Source organism: Suricata suricatta, chromosome 3, assembly GCF_006229205.1.
Source record: "Suricata suricatta isolate VVHF042 chromosome 3, meerkat_22Aug2017_6uvM2_HiC, whole genome shotgun sequence".
NCBI classification, from domain to species: Eukaryota; Metazoa; Chordata; class Mammalia; order Carnivora; family Herpestidae; genus Suricata; species Suricata suricatta.
Genome location: NC_043702.1, coordinates 108,819,646 through 108,833,809, shown reverse-complemented (window position 1 = coordinate 108,833,809; position 14,164 = coordinate 108,819,646). Strand labels below are relative to the sequence as shown.

Here is a 14,164-nt window from a genome sequence, read left to right as displayed (position 1 = left end):
CGGGGGCTCCGGCCGAGCCCTCCCCCGGCAAGGACCTTCCGGGAAACCGGAAGGCGGCGGCGGAGGGCAAGTCGGCGGCGGCTCGCGGGCCCACCGGCAGGCCAGGCGCAGCCGCGGCTCCAGGGCCACTGGGGGGTGGTGGCCGCTCGGGCACCTGCGGCTCGGTGACCCGGCTCCCAGGCAGGTCAGAGAGCGCAGACAGCGCCTGCTCGGCGTCGGGACTGCAAGGGGCCTCCCCAGCGGCGCTGCCGGTGCCTAGCAGGTACTGGTCCAGGCCCAGGAAGGCCCCGGGCTGGGGGGAGGCGGTTGTGGGGGGTGCCGCAGGCTCCTCAGAGCCCTGGAGCAGCAGCAGCTGCTGCTGCTGCTGCTGCTGTTGCTGCTGCTGCTGCTGCTGCTGCTGCTGGCGGATCGCCTGCTGGATGTCTGAGAGCAAATCCTCTTGCTCCGTGGCCGAGTGAAAGCTATAAATATCCGTGTCAGAGCCGGAACTGGTCCTTTGTCCATCCTGCACCCCGGCGGCAGTTTCCAAATCTTCCAAGACCACCTTTCCCACAACCCCAGCATCGGCGGGTCCGGAGCCACTTGGACGGGTTACCTCGAAAGGGTCGGCGCACTCGGTGTCGGACAGGCCCGTCTCGTCTGCCGAGAGGCTGAGATCTGGGGTTTTGGTGACTAGGGAGTGCGTACTGTCCAGCTCCCCGGTCTGCAGGGCCTGGGAATCCAGCACATCCTCGCGGGAGCCGCTGGCGCCTTTCCCCTTGGACAGGTTCTTCCTGATCCGCAGGTTGGAAAACACTGAAGCTCTGGATTCCGACTTGCTCTTCTTCTTGCCTTGCTCTCCCCCGCCGCCACCTCCTCCCCCTTTGCCGTGTTTGCCCAGCGCCTTCTTGGCCCCGCTCCCCTTCTTTGTGGCTTCCAGATCTCTGGGCCCAACAGCATCCTCCGCGCTGCTTCCGCCTTCGTGCAAGGCATCACCTGCGCTCCTCTTCAGCTTCCCATCCTGGTTCCCCATGTTGCAATCCCACTGCCGAGCCGAGGCGCCTCCAGCACTCAGGTCATGCCGGCCCCCCTCGGCCCCCAACCCACACAGGGGGATGCCCCCGGGGCAGTCAGGCGGCCGGGTAAACCTCTGGGAGAGGAGGCGAAAGCGCTCGGGGCTGGCCCTGCTCACATCTGCCTCCTCTTCGCACAAAGCGCGCCGGCTCCCGCGGCTGCCGGGGCTGCGGCAGCGGCCCGGAACGAGCGGGCCGCAGCCCAGAACATGCTCAGTGCAGCCAGCCAATGGCTGAGCGGAACGCGGCCGGGGCCTGGCCCCCCAATGGCCGCCACCGCCCCCTCCGCCCTTGCTTGGCTTCTCCCCGAAGCCAGGCGCGAAAAACGTTTCCTTTATCTCTGAGATTTTCCTCTCTGCTGTGTGAATCGAGTGCATTGTGCCCGTGGAAGAAGCTCGTCAGCTGGAAGATGCACATGGAACTTCAAAGCTCTGGGACCTGCCATGAAAAAAGTTAAAGAATTTTAAGTCGTGAAAAACCTAAAGCCAAATTCCAATTTAGAGGTACAGTAATATTGAGGCCACATACACTACCCCCTGCCCCCGCCCATGTGCCTGAAAGAAGCATGACTCTTCAATAAATATTTGTTGAATGAATGGAGTGTTCTTTCCTTTAATAACTGATCATCTTAAACACTGTTAATGTGCTGGAGCATATAGTTTAGGAATGGTTACTACATGTAGTGCTGCTTTTATGCTTGATGCAGACCTTGCATCTATTTACTTGAGAGAATACTAGCTGCCTTTCAAACGTTCATTTTGCAAACTTTTCTTGACAAAATTGTAAGGTGAAGGAATAAAAAAAAAATCCTGAGATTAGAGTTGATTAAAATGCTAATCTCCAAAATTCTATGTATTTAACATATAAATCAAATAGTATTTGTATTCCAAAAGGGTACATATACTATAACTCCCAGGAGGTCAGACTCATCAATATTAAACATGTTCCTATTGTTGTTGCATATAAAAAGGAAAAAGACAAAAAGGAAACACCCTTGGCACAGACACATGAATTCAGATGTTAGGCTATAAACCACTGCTTTCCAAGCAAACCCATCAAGGAAACTTTGTCCTTGCCTTTATTATAAAAGTGTGTGACAGTTTAAAAGAATCTCTTAACATTCTGGCTCCTGTATTAATATAAAAATTCCCTTCATTGTAAACCTTGTTACTGTTACTTAGGAAATTTGGTTACCCATGTTAAAGCACTTTTAAACATCCTAGGTATCTAAAGAAGCTCCAAGATTAAAGCAGCATTAATCAATAATACAACAATAATGTTACGATAATGTTAATTTGAGTTACAAATTCATCCTTAAACCCTTTGGAAATATGTAGTAGCTATCCAACATGTTAGTATTCTAAAGTAAGCCCAAAGGAGGAAAAAATACTACATATTATAATGATGCAATTTAAATGCAGCAAGCAAATGCTCTTTTGTGTATTGTGAACTACGTTTTAAACCTCTCTCTTTAGCCATTTTTAGGTTTTTCAAAAATGGTCATATGAGTCTCTGATATAAAAGTATTTCATTATAATAAGTACTAGTCTTTTTCAAATTATGTTCCTAAAAGTAGATGATTTCAAGTCAGGCAGCCAGTCATTTTAGGTGGCCTTTTTGAGTAAATGATATGGAGAAATCACCTTTAATAATAACTCTGCCAGGGTAACAGCCCTGTCTCAGAGAGGTGCTGGAGTGCTTGAAAAGCCTTGTTTTTCCCCTCTTACAAAACTGCTCTCTTCTAGAATGCAGGCTCCTCAGAGGGCACAGTTCGCCTAAGGCTAATAGAATTTTTCTGCCTCTTTAAACACTGAGGTACTATGGATTTTGATTTTTGTTCTTTCTTTAACATGACATCTTTGACTCCGAACTATTTGGGGTTTTTCCTGTTTGTTTTTGTTTATTTTTACTTTCTTTAGTATTTACTTCTGTGATATATTTAAGTTCCAGAGATTAAAAAAAAAAAAAAAAAAAAGGAGAGAAGAAGGCAAGGAGGGAGGACAGAAGAGAGAAAAAGAAAAGATTGCTGATGTTTTCACATCCTTTGAACAATACATGACAGCAGGTCACAGGTGACAAAGTTCTACATGAAAAGGCTTATCAGAAACTCACAAGTGTGGTCACCAACTGTAGGTAGGTACTCGTAATCCAATTTAATTAATGAATAACTGGGGTACCTGGGTGGCTCAGTTGGTTAGGCATTCAGCTTCGGCTCAGGTCATGATCTCACGGTTCGTGGGTTTGAGCCCCACGTCGGGCTCTGTGCTGACAGCTCAGAGCCTGGAGCCTGCTTCAGATTCTGTATCTCCAGAGACCACCAGGGAGACTGAGTCACGCATGCAAAAGCAAAGAGCTTTATTACGGGTTTAGGCTTGCCAGACCTAAACTCGGGCTCACAGACTTCACCAGCGCAGTGGATCCATGCTGAGAGCCCCAAACAAAGGTGGGGCAGGGCCTTTATGGGCTTGGGAAGGGGAGTTACAGTAAACTGTGACACAGGTATAGTGATCCAATCATTATTATACAATATTATTGACAGCAGATTTAACCATTCACATTGCCTAGAGTATTCGTTACTTTTGGCGGGACCTAATCACAACATTTAGAGTGTTGACCAATTACAGAGTGGACCCAGGACCCAGGACCCTCACTTAGGGTGTAACTAGCCTTCTAGGCCTGCCCTTAGAAATATTAAGGGTGTTAGCTGGCCTTTCCTGATTGGGTGTTACAAGGGTGGTCCCTCCTGCCTTGGGCAATGTGTGCCCTTCTATTGTCTAATGATTCTGAGAAACTGACACTTAGACCTTCAAGGTCAGAGGGAAACTTGAAGCCTGTCATAGAGTCAGTTTGGTTCAGACCTGCGTCCTTACACTCTCTGCATCTCCCCTGCTCACACTATCTCTCTCGGTCTCTCAAAAATAAATTTAAGAAAACATTTTAAAAAATTTAATTAATGAATAACTTTAGGCTGAGATTTGTCCAAGTTCCCATAGCAACAAAGGCAATACTTGAACCTACAAATTTAGGTTCCTAATTCTTTATAACAAACAAGACTACATAGTTTATTCTTTCATGGACTGGTAAGAGCATCATGAAGGCAAACAGCATTTACTGGTCCCAAAGATGCCTGGGGCATGGCCTAAGCTTAACTCCATTTGATGAAGAAAGGATATTATATCACTAGTTGCAAAAAACACAACTAACAAATAGAGATCCTACCTATGCCTGACCAAATACTAGGTACCAGGACACAGAAAAAAAAATAGATATGGCTAGCCTCTATATTCAAGAATCTAATCTAGAATAATTGCTGGTAAAACTCTTTAGTATTAGGATCCCAAAGAGGTCACCAAAAATGTATATGAAATTAGTTGCTACCCATTTTCCAACAGAATGAATTGGATACAGACTTTGAAAATAATAGAAATAGATTGGAAAAATTTTTTAATTTTTTTTAATGTTTTATTTATTTTTGATGCAGAGAGAGACAGAGCATGAGAGGGGGAAGGGCAGAGAGAGAAGGAGACACAGAACCAGAAGCAGGCTCCAGGCTCTGAGCTAGCTGTCAGCACAGAGCCTGACATGGGGCTCGAACCCACAAACGTGAGATCTGAGCTGAGCTGAAGTCAGAGGCTTAACCGAATGAGCCACCCAGGTGCCCCTGAAAATTTTTAACAAATGTTGAATTCCAGTTCATAATATACATATGTGAATGTAGTTGGGATAAATGTACTAAATTCTGCAACTTAATTAAAATATTAAGATGCTATTTTAATGGATGGAGATATGGACAGATAACATAGTAAGGCAGGCTTATTTAAATTTTAATTGTATAATTTAGATGATGGATATATGCTGTTGCTGTAAAATTCTTTCCACTCTTCTGTATGTTTGAAATTTTGAAATATGGTATGTATAAGAAAGTGAGATACAAGAATGTTGAATTTCCCAGCTTCTTTGAAATTAAAATCATATAATGTTTTATGGCACTCAGTTAACAGTAAGTGAATAATCAATCCTCCTCTCTGTTTGTCTGAATTATATGGCATTTCTTTTTCTCTTTCAGCTCTCCTCCTGTTCCATCACTCTCTCAATTCAGTGTCTCTCAATACTGAAATGTTTTGATATATGTTTTTAGTTTTTACTCTGCTTCACCTTGATGAATGTTTGAGAATCTCTAACAAAACAATCAGATTGGATGTTAATTATCGAACTCGCCCTTTTCTCCAGAAGGTGAATGACCTTTCCTTGAAAGACAACTCTGTCCTGATATCAACTACTAAGACTTGGCCTCTCCCATCCACCTCTCAGTCCTGACTTTACTCCTATACTACCGACTCCTGGAGCCACTTTCTAGAGAACAGTTGCATTGCCATGCCCCCACTCAAACCCACCATATCATATGTGCTCTTGCATATTCATTCTCCTTTTTGGGTTGTTTTTTTTTTTTTGTCCTACAAAAGTACCACAATCTCTCCAGTTGCCCAAACCCGACTTTTGCTAATTCCTGCCTCTCTCTGTTATTCTTCCCCCTTATGTCTCTTACATCCACTTATCTGTGTGATGCCAACTGCCACATCCCTTGTCTTTCTCCTACCCCCACCTCCAACTCCCATCTGTTCTTTCTTGCTATCATCAATGCTTCTCAAATGGGGAGATGATTTTGCTCCCCAGGCAACATTTGGCCCTATTTGAGACATTTTGGGTTTTCATAATGGTCAGGAAGCTGCTAGCACCAATGACACTGCTAAACATAATACATTGGACACAATCTTCCCTGCAACCCAGTGTCAATTATGCTGTGGCTGAGCACCTGCTTTATCATGAAGACTCTCATCAGTGCTGAGAGTCAATACATGTTTAATGAATGAGTAAAAGAATGGAAGTTATTATTATTTTGAAAAGTATTTCTCAGTTAATTGAGCCAAATCAAAAACTTGGAAGGAGAACCTAACAAGACAAATAAGAGTTTAACTACTGTGCCTATAGTACCAGTATCTTAAATGGAGAATTAACTCTTCTCTGAGACATTCATATTCTATGAAATAATTTATCTACATAAATATTCCAGTTGTTCCCATACTTATTAACATTATAAAAAGCCCTATTCTTACCAGAAAATTTCAAGATGGAATCCACACACCTCTTTTACAGAAATCATTATGTGGATAACAAACAAGAATTATGTAGCTTTCAGTTTTTACCATCCTCTTTCATGTTACCACCAATGCAGTACTTGGAAATTAAGTGCTTACAAAGCTGAGAAAAATCAAACATTACTTTGCCCAAGCAATACAGAATGCTCTACAAATTTGTTTCTATTTTAGAAAACAGTTAAAGGTAATGAATTATGAATCATAGGTGTTTCTCACTGCTGCTAGTGGAACATAAACTTCCCTCCTAGATAGGTGGGCACACTTTAGCTTTTAACATATATTAGCTAAAAAGATTTTGGTTTATTTGTAACTGAGAAACGAAGGAAGGAAAACATTTATTTTGTTCTTATGTCACAAGAAATCTCCTACAAAGCCAGAGTCCTGGTATTGCGTCTCTAGAAGTACCCTTTGTGGGTGAAGTTGGCCTTTCTACCTCAACAGGACCATCCAGGGACTAAGTGACTAATCAACAACTATTCAGAATTGCTTATAGAAAGTTCACTATAAGCCTATAATTTACCATGTTCAGTGACAAGAAGGCACAAAAAGCATCTTAAAGACAGAGCCAATAAGAAATTAAGATTGAGATAGCCAATCCTTGGCCTAGAGAGCACTGCTCTTCAATAGAAATGTCATGCAAGCCTCATTGGTAACATAAGTATTCTAGTATCTACATTAAAAGGGCTAAAAGAAAAAACAGATAAAAACAATTTGAAGAACTAAATAATTATCTAACCCAAAATATCCCAAATATTTCAACTAGAAATCAATAAAAAATTATTACGGGGATAGATTACAGTTTTTTTTTACCATATTAAGTCTTTGAAATCCATTATGAATGTTACTAACAGCAACATCTCATTCAGCCTAGTCACATATCAATTGCTTAATAGCCATCTGTGGCAAATAGACACTCTGTTTTGAGTGCAGCCTTCGCCTAGGTTTTTCAGAGCTTTTTGAGCAACTCTTAGAATCTGCAAACATTAATCCAAACTGCATTATTGAGTTTTAAAATAGTATTATATACTTTCATAGACTTAAAGGTAGGTATATTAGAACACTATATCTTTTCATATGTAAGCATAATGTTTCTTATTTAATACATTATGGGAAAAATTATAACCATTTTTTTAACCATTCAGTTTAATAGAGGTATAAATGGGGTTAAGTCCTTCCTCTTGACACAGCTTGCCACCACTACAATAAAAAGATCCATAGAACAAGCGTGGGAAGAGATTCTAAGTGGGGCTTCTGGCTGGCTCACTTGGTAGCATACACAATTCTTGATTTTGAGGTTGGAAGTTTGAGCCTCATTTTGGGCCTCGAGATCATTAAAAAAAAAAAGATAGAGATTCTAGTATAAATATGGGCAGAAGAGGGAAAACTATATTCCACAGAGCACTCTGGTTTTAGTAATAAATAATTTGATAATAAATAAAATGAGGCCTGCCCACAAAAATTAGGCCAAACATATGGGTTTTCATTAAACCAAGACACCCCAGAGAGCACACATACATATGTGTCTGTTCTAATAGACACAAGTTTTTCCATGCATATTCCAGAAGATGATCTTAATATTGGTGATTTACACACTGCTCCCATACACACACATACACACACACACACACACATACACACATATATTAAAGATGCTTTTACATTGAATTCTAAGTGTCAGCATTTTCTCTTAGAATTAAAGAGCCAATCTAATTATTACAATATGATATTAAATAAAATTCATTGAATTAAATTTAAAGATTAATTTGGCTTTATTCAGTGATTCATGAAATGGACAGCATCTCATCTAGAAAATAGAAAGGAGCTCCATCAAGCTGCAGAAAAGGAAAAGTTTTTAAAGGAAGAGAGGGAACAGAAAAAAAAGAAATTATTAGCAAAGAATGTGTTGTTTTAATCAAGGAAGAGGAAGAGATCCATTAGTGAATTACCTCCAATGCTGACCAAGAAATTTCAGGTTATCTGTTTAAAAGTCACATCGTGGAAGAAGCTAAAGCCTCAGTTAAGTTTATTTTTTAAGTTTATTTATCTATTTTGAGAGAGAGAGTGAGCAAAAGAGAAGCAGAGAGAGAGGGAGAGAGAGAATGCAAGCAGGTTCTACACTGACAGCATGGAGCCCCAAACAGGGCTGGGTCCCACGAACTGCGAAATTATGACCTGAGCCGAAACCAAGGGTCAACGCTCAACCAACTAAGCCATGCGGGCACCCAAGCCTCAATTAAGTTTCATATTAAGTCTTCTTTGGCTGATATGGAGTCTTAATATAAATGATTCCATTCTGAGTGTGTGGTTTTCTTTTTAACAATGGAAAAAGACCAAAAAAGATCCAAAGAGGAGAAAATAAATATTTCAGTTTAGGGATGGTGCTTGCTTGCTCTTTATGAAACAAATACCTTAAACATTTGCACTTTCACACAGAAATTAAGAGGAACTTGTTCTGATCACAAATAATCCAAAAGAAGTTTAAAACTCACATTTCTTACTGAAGACCTTTCCAGAGAATTGCCCTCAAGTAACTTATACTTCACTAGAAAATGGCTGGTTGCTGGATTTTTCTTTCTTTCTTTTTTTTTTTTTTTTTTTGCAACACAAAGCAGTGGTTTCAGTGTAGAACTTTGCATCAGCTTTATTTTCCTCAGAAGAGCAGGAAAAGGCTTGTGGGAGATTTTATTTCACCCATCTGTGTAGGAGCTTCAGCTGTACAAACGTGATTTCAGGGTGCTGGCTGAGGAATGGGAAAATTTTACTCTCAATGTAACTAGGTTTTCTGGTAACAGTATAGAAACAGCTATCATCAGAATTTCAAGGCAAAATGATTGTACTGCTTATTGGGAATTAATTTGTCAGTGTCTACTACTACACTTTAAATACTTCCTCAGAGATTAGGGAGGTAGGAGAAGAAAATTGATTTAAAACTTCAGTCCATCTTTCCTTGCCTATGATACTCGATGAAAGACTGCTAGAGCTATTTGGTGCTCTAGTGCCTACCGAGTCTTTTACATTCTTCCTAGACAGGGAAACATTTTCTATGCATTTGTTCCTGTCTTCCTAAAGCTCCTGAGACTTTGTTCAAGGCAGATGCATATGCAAAATCTAAAAAATGCCAAAAGCAATTAAAATAGCTGTTAAGTAGTTGAATGATCTCTACAATTTGCAAGGTGCCTTCTTTGGATTTTCCTGAGTTGTTGGATCTGAAGTGCCTGGAAAGAAACGTGCAGGGTGTACTAACTTGTCTTCATCAGGGCAATAGTTTTATAGGCCTCAGTAATGATGACAACTTAGAAAGCTTCCAACTGGATCAATTTCAGCTGCCAGATTGAAGTGGCCTGAGTGCAGCTGGAAGTGGTCTACTGGTCTACAAAATGTGTTAACTCCCACAAAGTGGAAACTCCTTTCAATATTTAAGGAGCTTGAAATTAGGCTTTAAAGACATAGTTTGAAGCCTGACCTGTTTATTTCACTACTTGATAGTGTTTTTACTTTTAATATAAATGAAGTATTGTATTATTAATTTATATTATTTTGTATTATGATTAATCATATTACATATGAGTTATGTATAAATATATGAATTATATTATATATGTAAATATACAAATATACTAATTATATTAATTATAATTAACCTTAGTTTTATTGAGATATAATTGACACACAATCCTATATAAGTGTGTGTACAGCATATATTGCAAAATGATTACCACAATACGTTTATACCATCCATTACCTCATCTCGTTACAAATGTTTTTCATTGAGATTCTTTAAATGCTCAGCACTACACTAGTAGGTGGTTCTATAGTGTTGATTAAAATAGTCCTGTTCCTTGCCTTCAGGGAATTTACAGCGTAATGGGATGAGGTAAGACAGACAGTGAACAAGTCAATAAATAAATAACATAATTGCAAACTGTGAGCATGATGTGGAGATTAAAAACAGATGCTTTAAGAATGGGACTAACCTGCTTTAAAGTGGGTGATCAAGGAAGTCTTCTCCAAAGACCTAACATTCATGATTAGAAATAAAGGTTGAGAAGGTTTCAAACAAGCAAAATGTGTGAGAAAAGTATTTGGGCAGAAGAAAAAGTGTGAATCAAGGTTAAAGAGCCAAGTAGTTTATTGGTAAACGCAACTGGTAAGGTAGTTCTATGCCTTAGAATCTATGACCCTACTTTCACAGCATCTAAGTTCCTGGAAAAATGCTTAATATTTTACATTTCCACTTATCACCTATTTTCATCATAACAGAATGAAGTATTAATTATTTACTATCTTTTAAGAACTATCTGATCCTTACAATTATTTATGTAGCTAGGCTATGAACAAAGTAATGGTATGGATTGGGGAAACCAAGATTAATAATCACTTTGGGAGTACCCTCAAACTCAACAAATGGGCACCTCTTCTGCTGATCCCACCCTGCACCCATGATTCTGAGAGTTATCAAGCTTCTGTCCTGTCTATTCCTAAAACCACTGGGAAAGATCTATTTTAATAATCTTCTACTTTCTCTGTAACCATTCTACCATAGTAAATTAAATTCCACTCCTATTTTTAAAAGTTACCTGTAGTAGCTTGTTAGTGTGTAGGAAGAATGGGCCTTAGATCACTTATGTCTATAAATTCAACCAATTCTAATCAAAATCCCAGCATATTGATTAACTAACTCTAAAGTTTATATGAAAGGCAAAAGACTTATTATAAATTAGAGAATTAAGACAGTGTGGTATTGCTAAAAGAAATTATCCATCATCAGTCAATGGATATTTGGGCTATTTCCATAATTTGGCTATTGTTGATAGTGCTGCTATAAACATTGGGCTGCATGTGCCCTTCAAATCAGCAATTTTGTATCCTTTAGATAAATATTTAGTAGTGCAATTGCTGGGTCATAGGGTAGTTCTATTTTTAGTTTTTTGAGAAACCTTCATATTGTTTTCTGAAGTGGCTGCAGCAGCTTGCATTCCCACCAGCAGTGCAAAAGGGTTCCCTTTTCTACACATCCTTCCCAACATCTGTTGTTTCTTAAGTTGTTAATTTTAGCCATTCTGACAGGTGTGAGGTTAACACCTCTCATTGTGGTTTTGATTTGTATTTCCCTGATGATGAGTGTTTTCCTGTGTCTGTTAGCCATCTGGATGTCTTCTTTAGAAAAGTGCCTTGGGGCGCCTGGGTGGCTCAGTCGGTTAAGCCTCCGATTCGGCTCAGGTCGGATCTCACGTTCGTGGGTTCCAGCCCCACGTCGGGCTCTGTGCTGACAGCTAGCTCAGAGCCTGGAGCCTGCTTCCAGTTCTGTGTCTCCCCTCTCTGCTCCTCCCCCTCTCATGCTCTGTCTCTCTCTGTATCAAAAATAAATAAAACATTTAAAAAAAAAAGAAAAGTGCCTATTCATGTCTTCTGCCCATTTATTCACTGGATTATTCATTTATTGGATGTTGAGTTTGATAAATTCTTTATAGGTTTTGGATACTAACCCTTTATTAGATATGTCATTTGCAAATATCTTCTCCCATTCCCCCAGTTTCCTTTTAGTTTTGTTGATTGTTTCCTTCCCTTTGCAGAAGCGTTTTATCTTAATGAGGTCCCAATAGTTCATGTTTGCTTTTGTTTCCCTTGCCTCTAGAGACAAGCACACCTAGCCAAGGTCAAAGCGGTTGCTGCCTATTTTCTCCTGTAGGATTTTGATGGTTTCCTGACTCACATTTAGGTCTTCCAACCATTTTAAAATTTATTTTTGTGTGTGGTGTCAGAACATGATCCAGGTTCATTCTTCTGCATGTTACTGTCTAGTTTTCCCAAGAGCATTTGCTGAAGACACTGTCTTTTTTCTATTGGATATTCTTTCATGCTTTGCAAAGAACATTGGCTATATATTTGTGGGTCCATTTCTGGGTTCTCTATTTGGTTCCATTGATTTATGCTTCTGTTTTTGTGCCAGTAACATATGTCTTGGTGATTAAAGCTTGGTAATACAGCTTTAAGTCCAGAATTGTAATGCCTCCACTTTTAGTTTTCTTTTTCAACATTACTGTGGCTGTTTGAGGTCTTTCTGGTTCCACACAAATTTTAGAATTGTTTGTTCTAGCTCTATGAAGAATGCCAGTGCAATTTTGATTGGGATTGCATTGAAAGTGTTGATTGCTTTTGGTAGAATTGACATTTTAACAAAATGTGTTCTTCCAATCTTTGCGCATGGAATGTTTTTTCTGCTCCTTTGTGTCATCTTCACTTTCTTTATTTTTTTAATGTTTATTTATTTTTGAAAGACAAAGAGTGAGCAGGGGAGGGGCAGAGAGAGAGGGAAACACATAATCTGAAGCAGGATCCAGGCTCTGAGCTCTCAAACAGAGCCTGACGTGTAGCTTGAACTCACAAATTGTGAGATCAGGACGTGAGTCCAAGTCGGCCACTTAACCAACTGAGCCACCCAGGCACCCCATCTTTCATAAGCTTTCTATAGCTTCCAGCATAAAGATCTTTTACCTCTTTGATTAGATCTGTTCCTGGGTATCTTATGGTTTTTGGTCAAATGTAAATGTGGTCCATTTCTTTTTTTTTTTTTAATAGTTTATTTTCAAATTGGCTTCCATGTAACACCCAGTGCTTCTCCCCACAAGTGCCCCCCACCATGACCATCAACCCCTTCCTATTGTAACCCGTGCTCAGGGTCGCATTCCTTCACTGAGCCCCACATTGAGGCGCCAATTGTCGTAACCTGGCGCCCGGGGTCCGGCGCGCTCGTCCCCGGCGTTCGGCAGTACCTGTTTCGTCTGCCCTGACCGGCAGGGCAGAGAATCATCACGGGTTCTTCTCCTGAGGGAGGGAGAGAAAAACAGGGCAGGAGGGAGAGGGAGACGCAGAGAGTAAAGACACAACTCATGGTTTCCGATCATGCGAAAGAGAGAGAGAGAGCTTTATTCAGAAAACTGTCTCTTATGAAGGTTTCAAGGTGGGAAAACAAAGCAGCCGACCAAGATCAGTTACCAGGTAAACAGAGTCAAATGAATATCAAAAGAAACGCCCAGATTTGCCTCAGCAATGCTGGGAAGGGGGAAGTTAGCACTGAATAACCCAAAATACGGTTTTGATCTTTTGTGCACCTTGGCCACTCCACGTCTTGTCCAGCATGACAGACGCCAAAGTTATTTTGACCAGGAAATGGCAGTCTCCAGCCTCTAGATGCAAATCTTGTTTACTGGTTCACTCTCCAGAGAGTGAAAATCCTTGCCTGAGGCAGACAAAAAACTTGGCAGCCTCCGACACCTTCCCTCCCTCTCCCCTCAGTCCATGGTTCCTATTCAGTATTCAATAGTCTCTGATGATTTGTGTCCCTCACTCTCCCCAGCTCTCTTTCCCCCTTCCCCTCCCTATGGTCCTCTGTTAGGTTTCTCCTGCTAGACCTATGAGTGCAAACATATGGTATCTATCCTTCTCTGCCTGATTTATTTCACTTAGCAAGACACTGTCGAGGTCCATCCACTTTGCTGCAAATGGTCATATATCATTCTTCTTCATGGCCATGTAGTACTCCATTGTATATAAATAATTGTAAGGATCAGATAGTTCTTAAAAGATAGTAAATAATTAATACTTCATTCTGTTATGATGAAAATAGGTGATAAGTGGAAATGTAAAATATTAAGCATTTTTCCAGGAACTTAGATGCTGTGAAAGTAGGGTCATAGATTCCAAGGCATAGAACTACCTTATCAGTTGCGTTTACCAATAAACTACTTGGCTCTTTAACCTTTTGTCTAGATTATCTGTCCATTGCTGTAAGTGGAGTATTAAAGTTCCCTCAATTACCACATTCTTACCAATAGATTGCTTAGGTTTGTGATTAATTGTTTTCTATATTTGGGTGCTCCTGAATTCAGTGCATTTATAACATTTATAATTGTTAGCTCTTCTGATGGATAGACCCAGTGATTATTATATGATGGC

At 40.4% G+C, this 14,164-nt stretch overlaps 1 protein-coding gene across 1 annotated transcript in view; it reads right to left on the bottom strand.

Annotated features, from left to right (window-relative positions):
• The window catches only part of FMN2 (formin 2), a 370,023-nt gene extending 368,782 nt beyond the window's left edge, over nt 1–1,241 (bottom strand). Inside the window, 1 exon segment of the mRNA XM_029933337.1 lies at nt 2–1,241. Coding sequence (XP_029789197.1) covers nt 2–1,012 — 1,011 coding nt within the window. The 5' untranslated portion in view covers nt 1,013–1,241.
• Nucleotides 1,242–14,164: the final 12,923 nt, after the last annotated feature.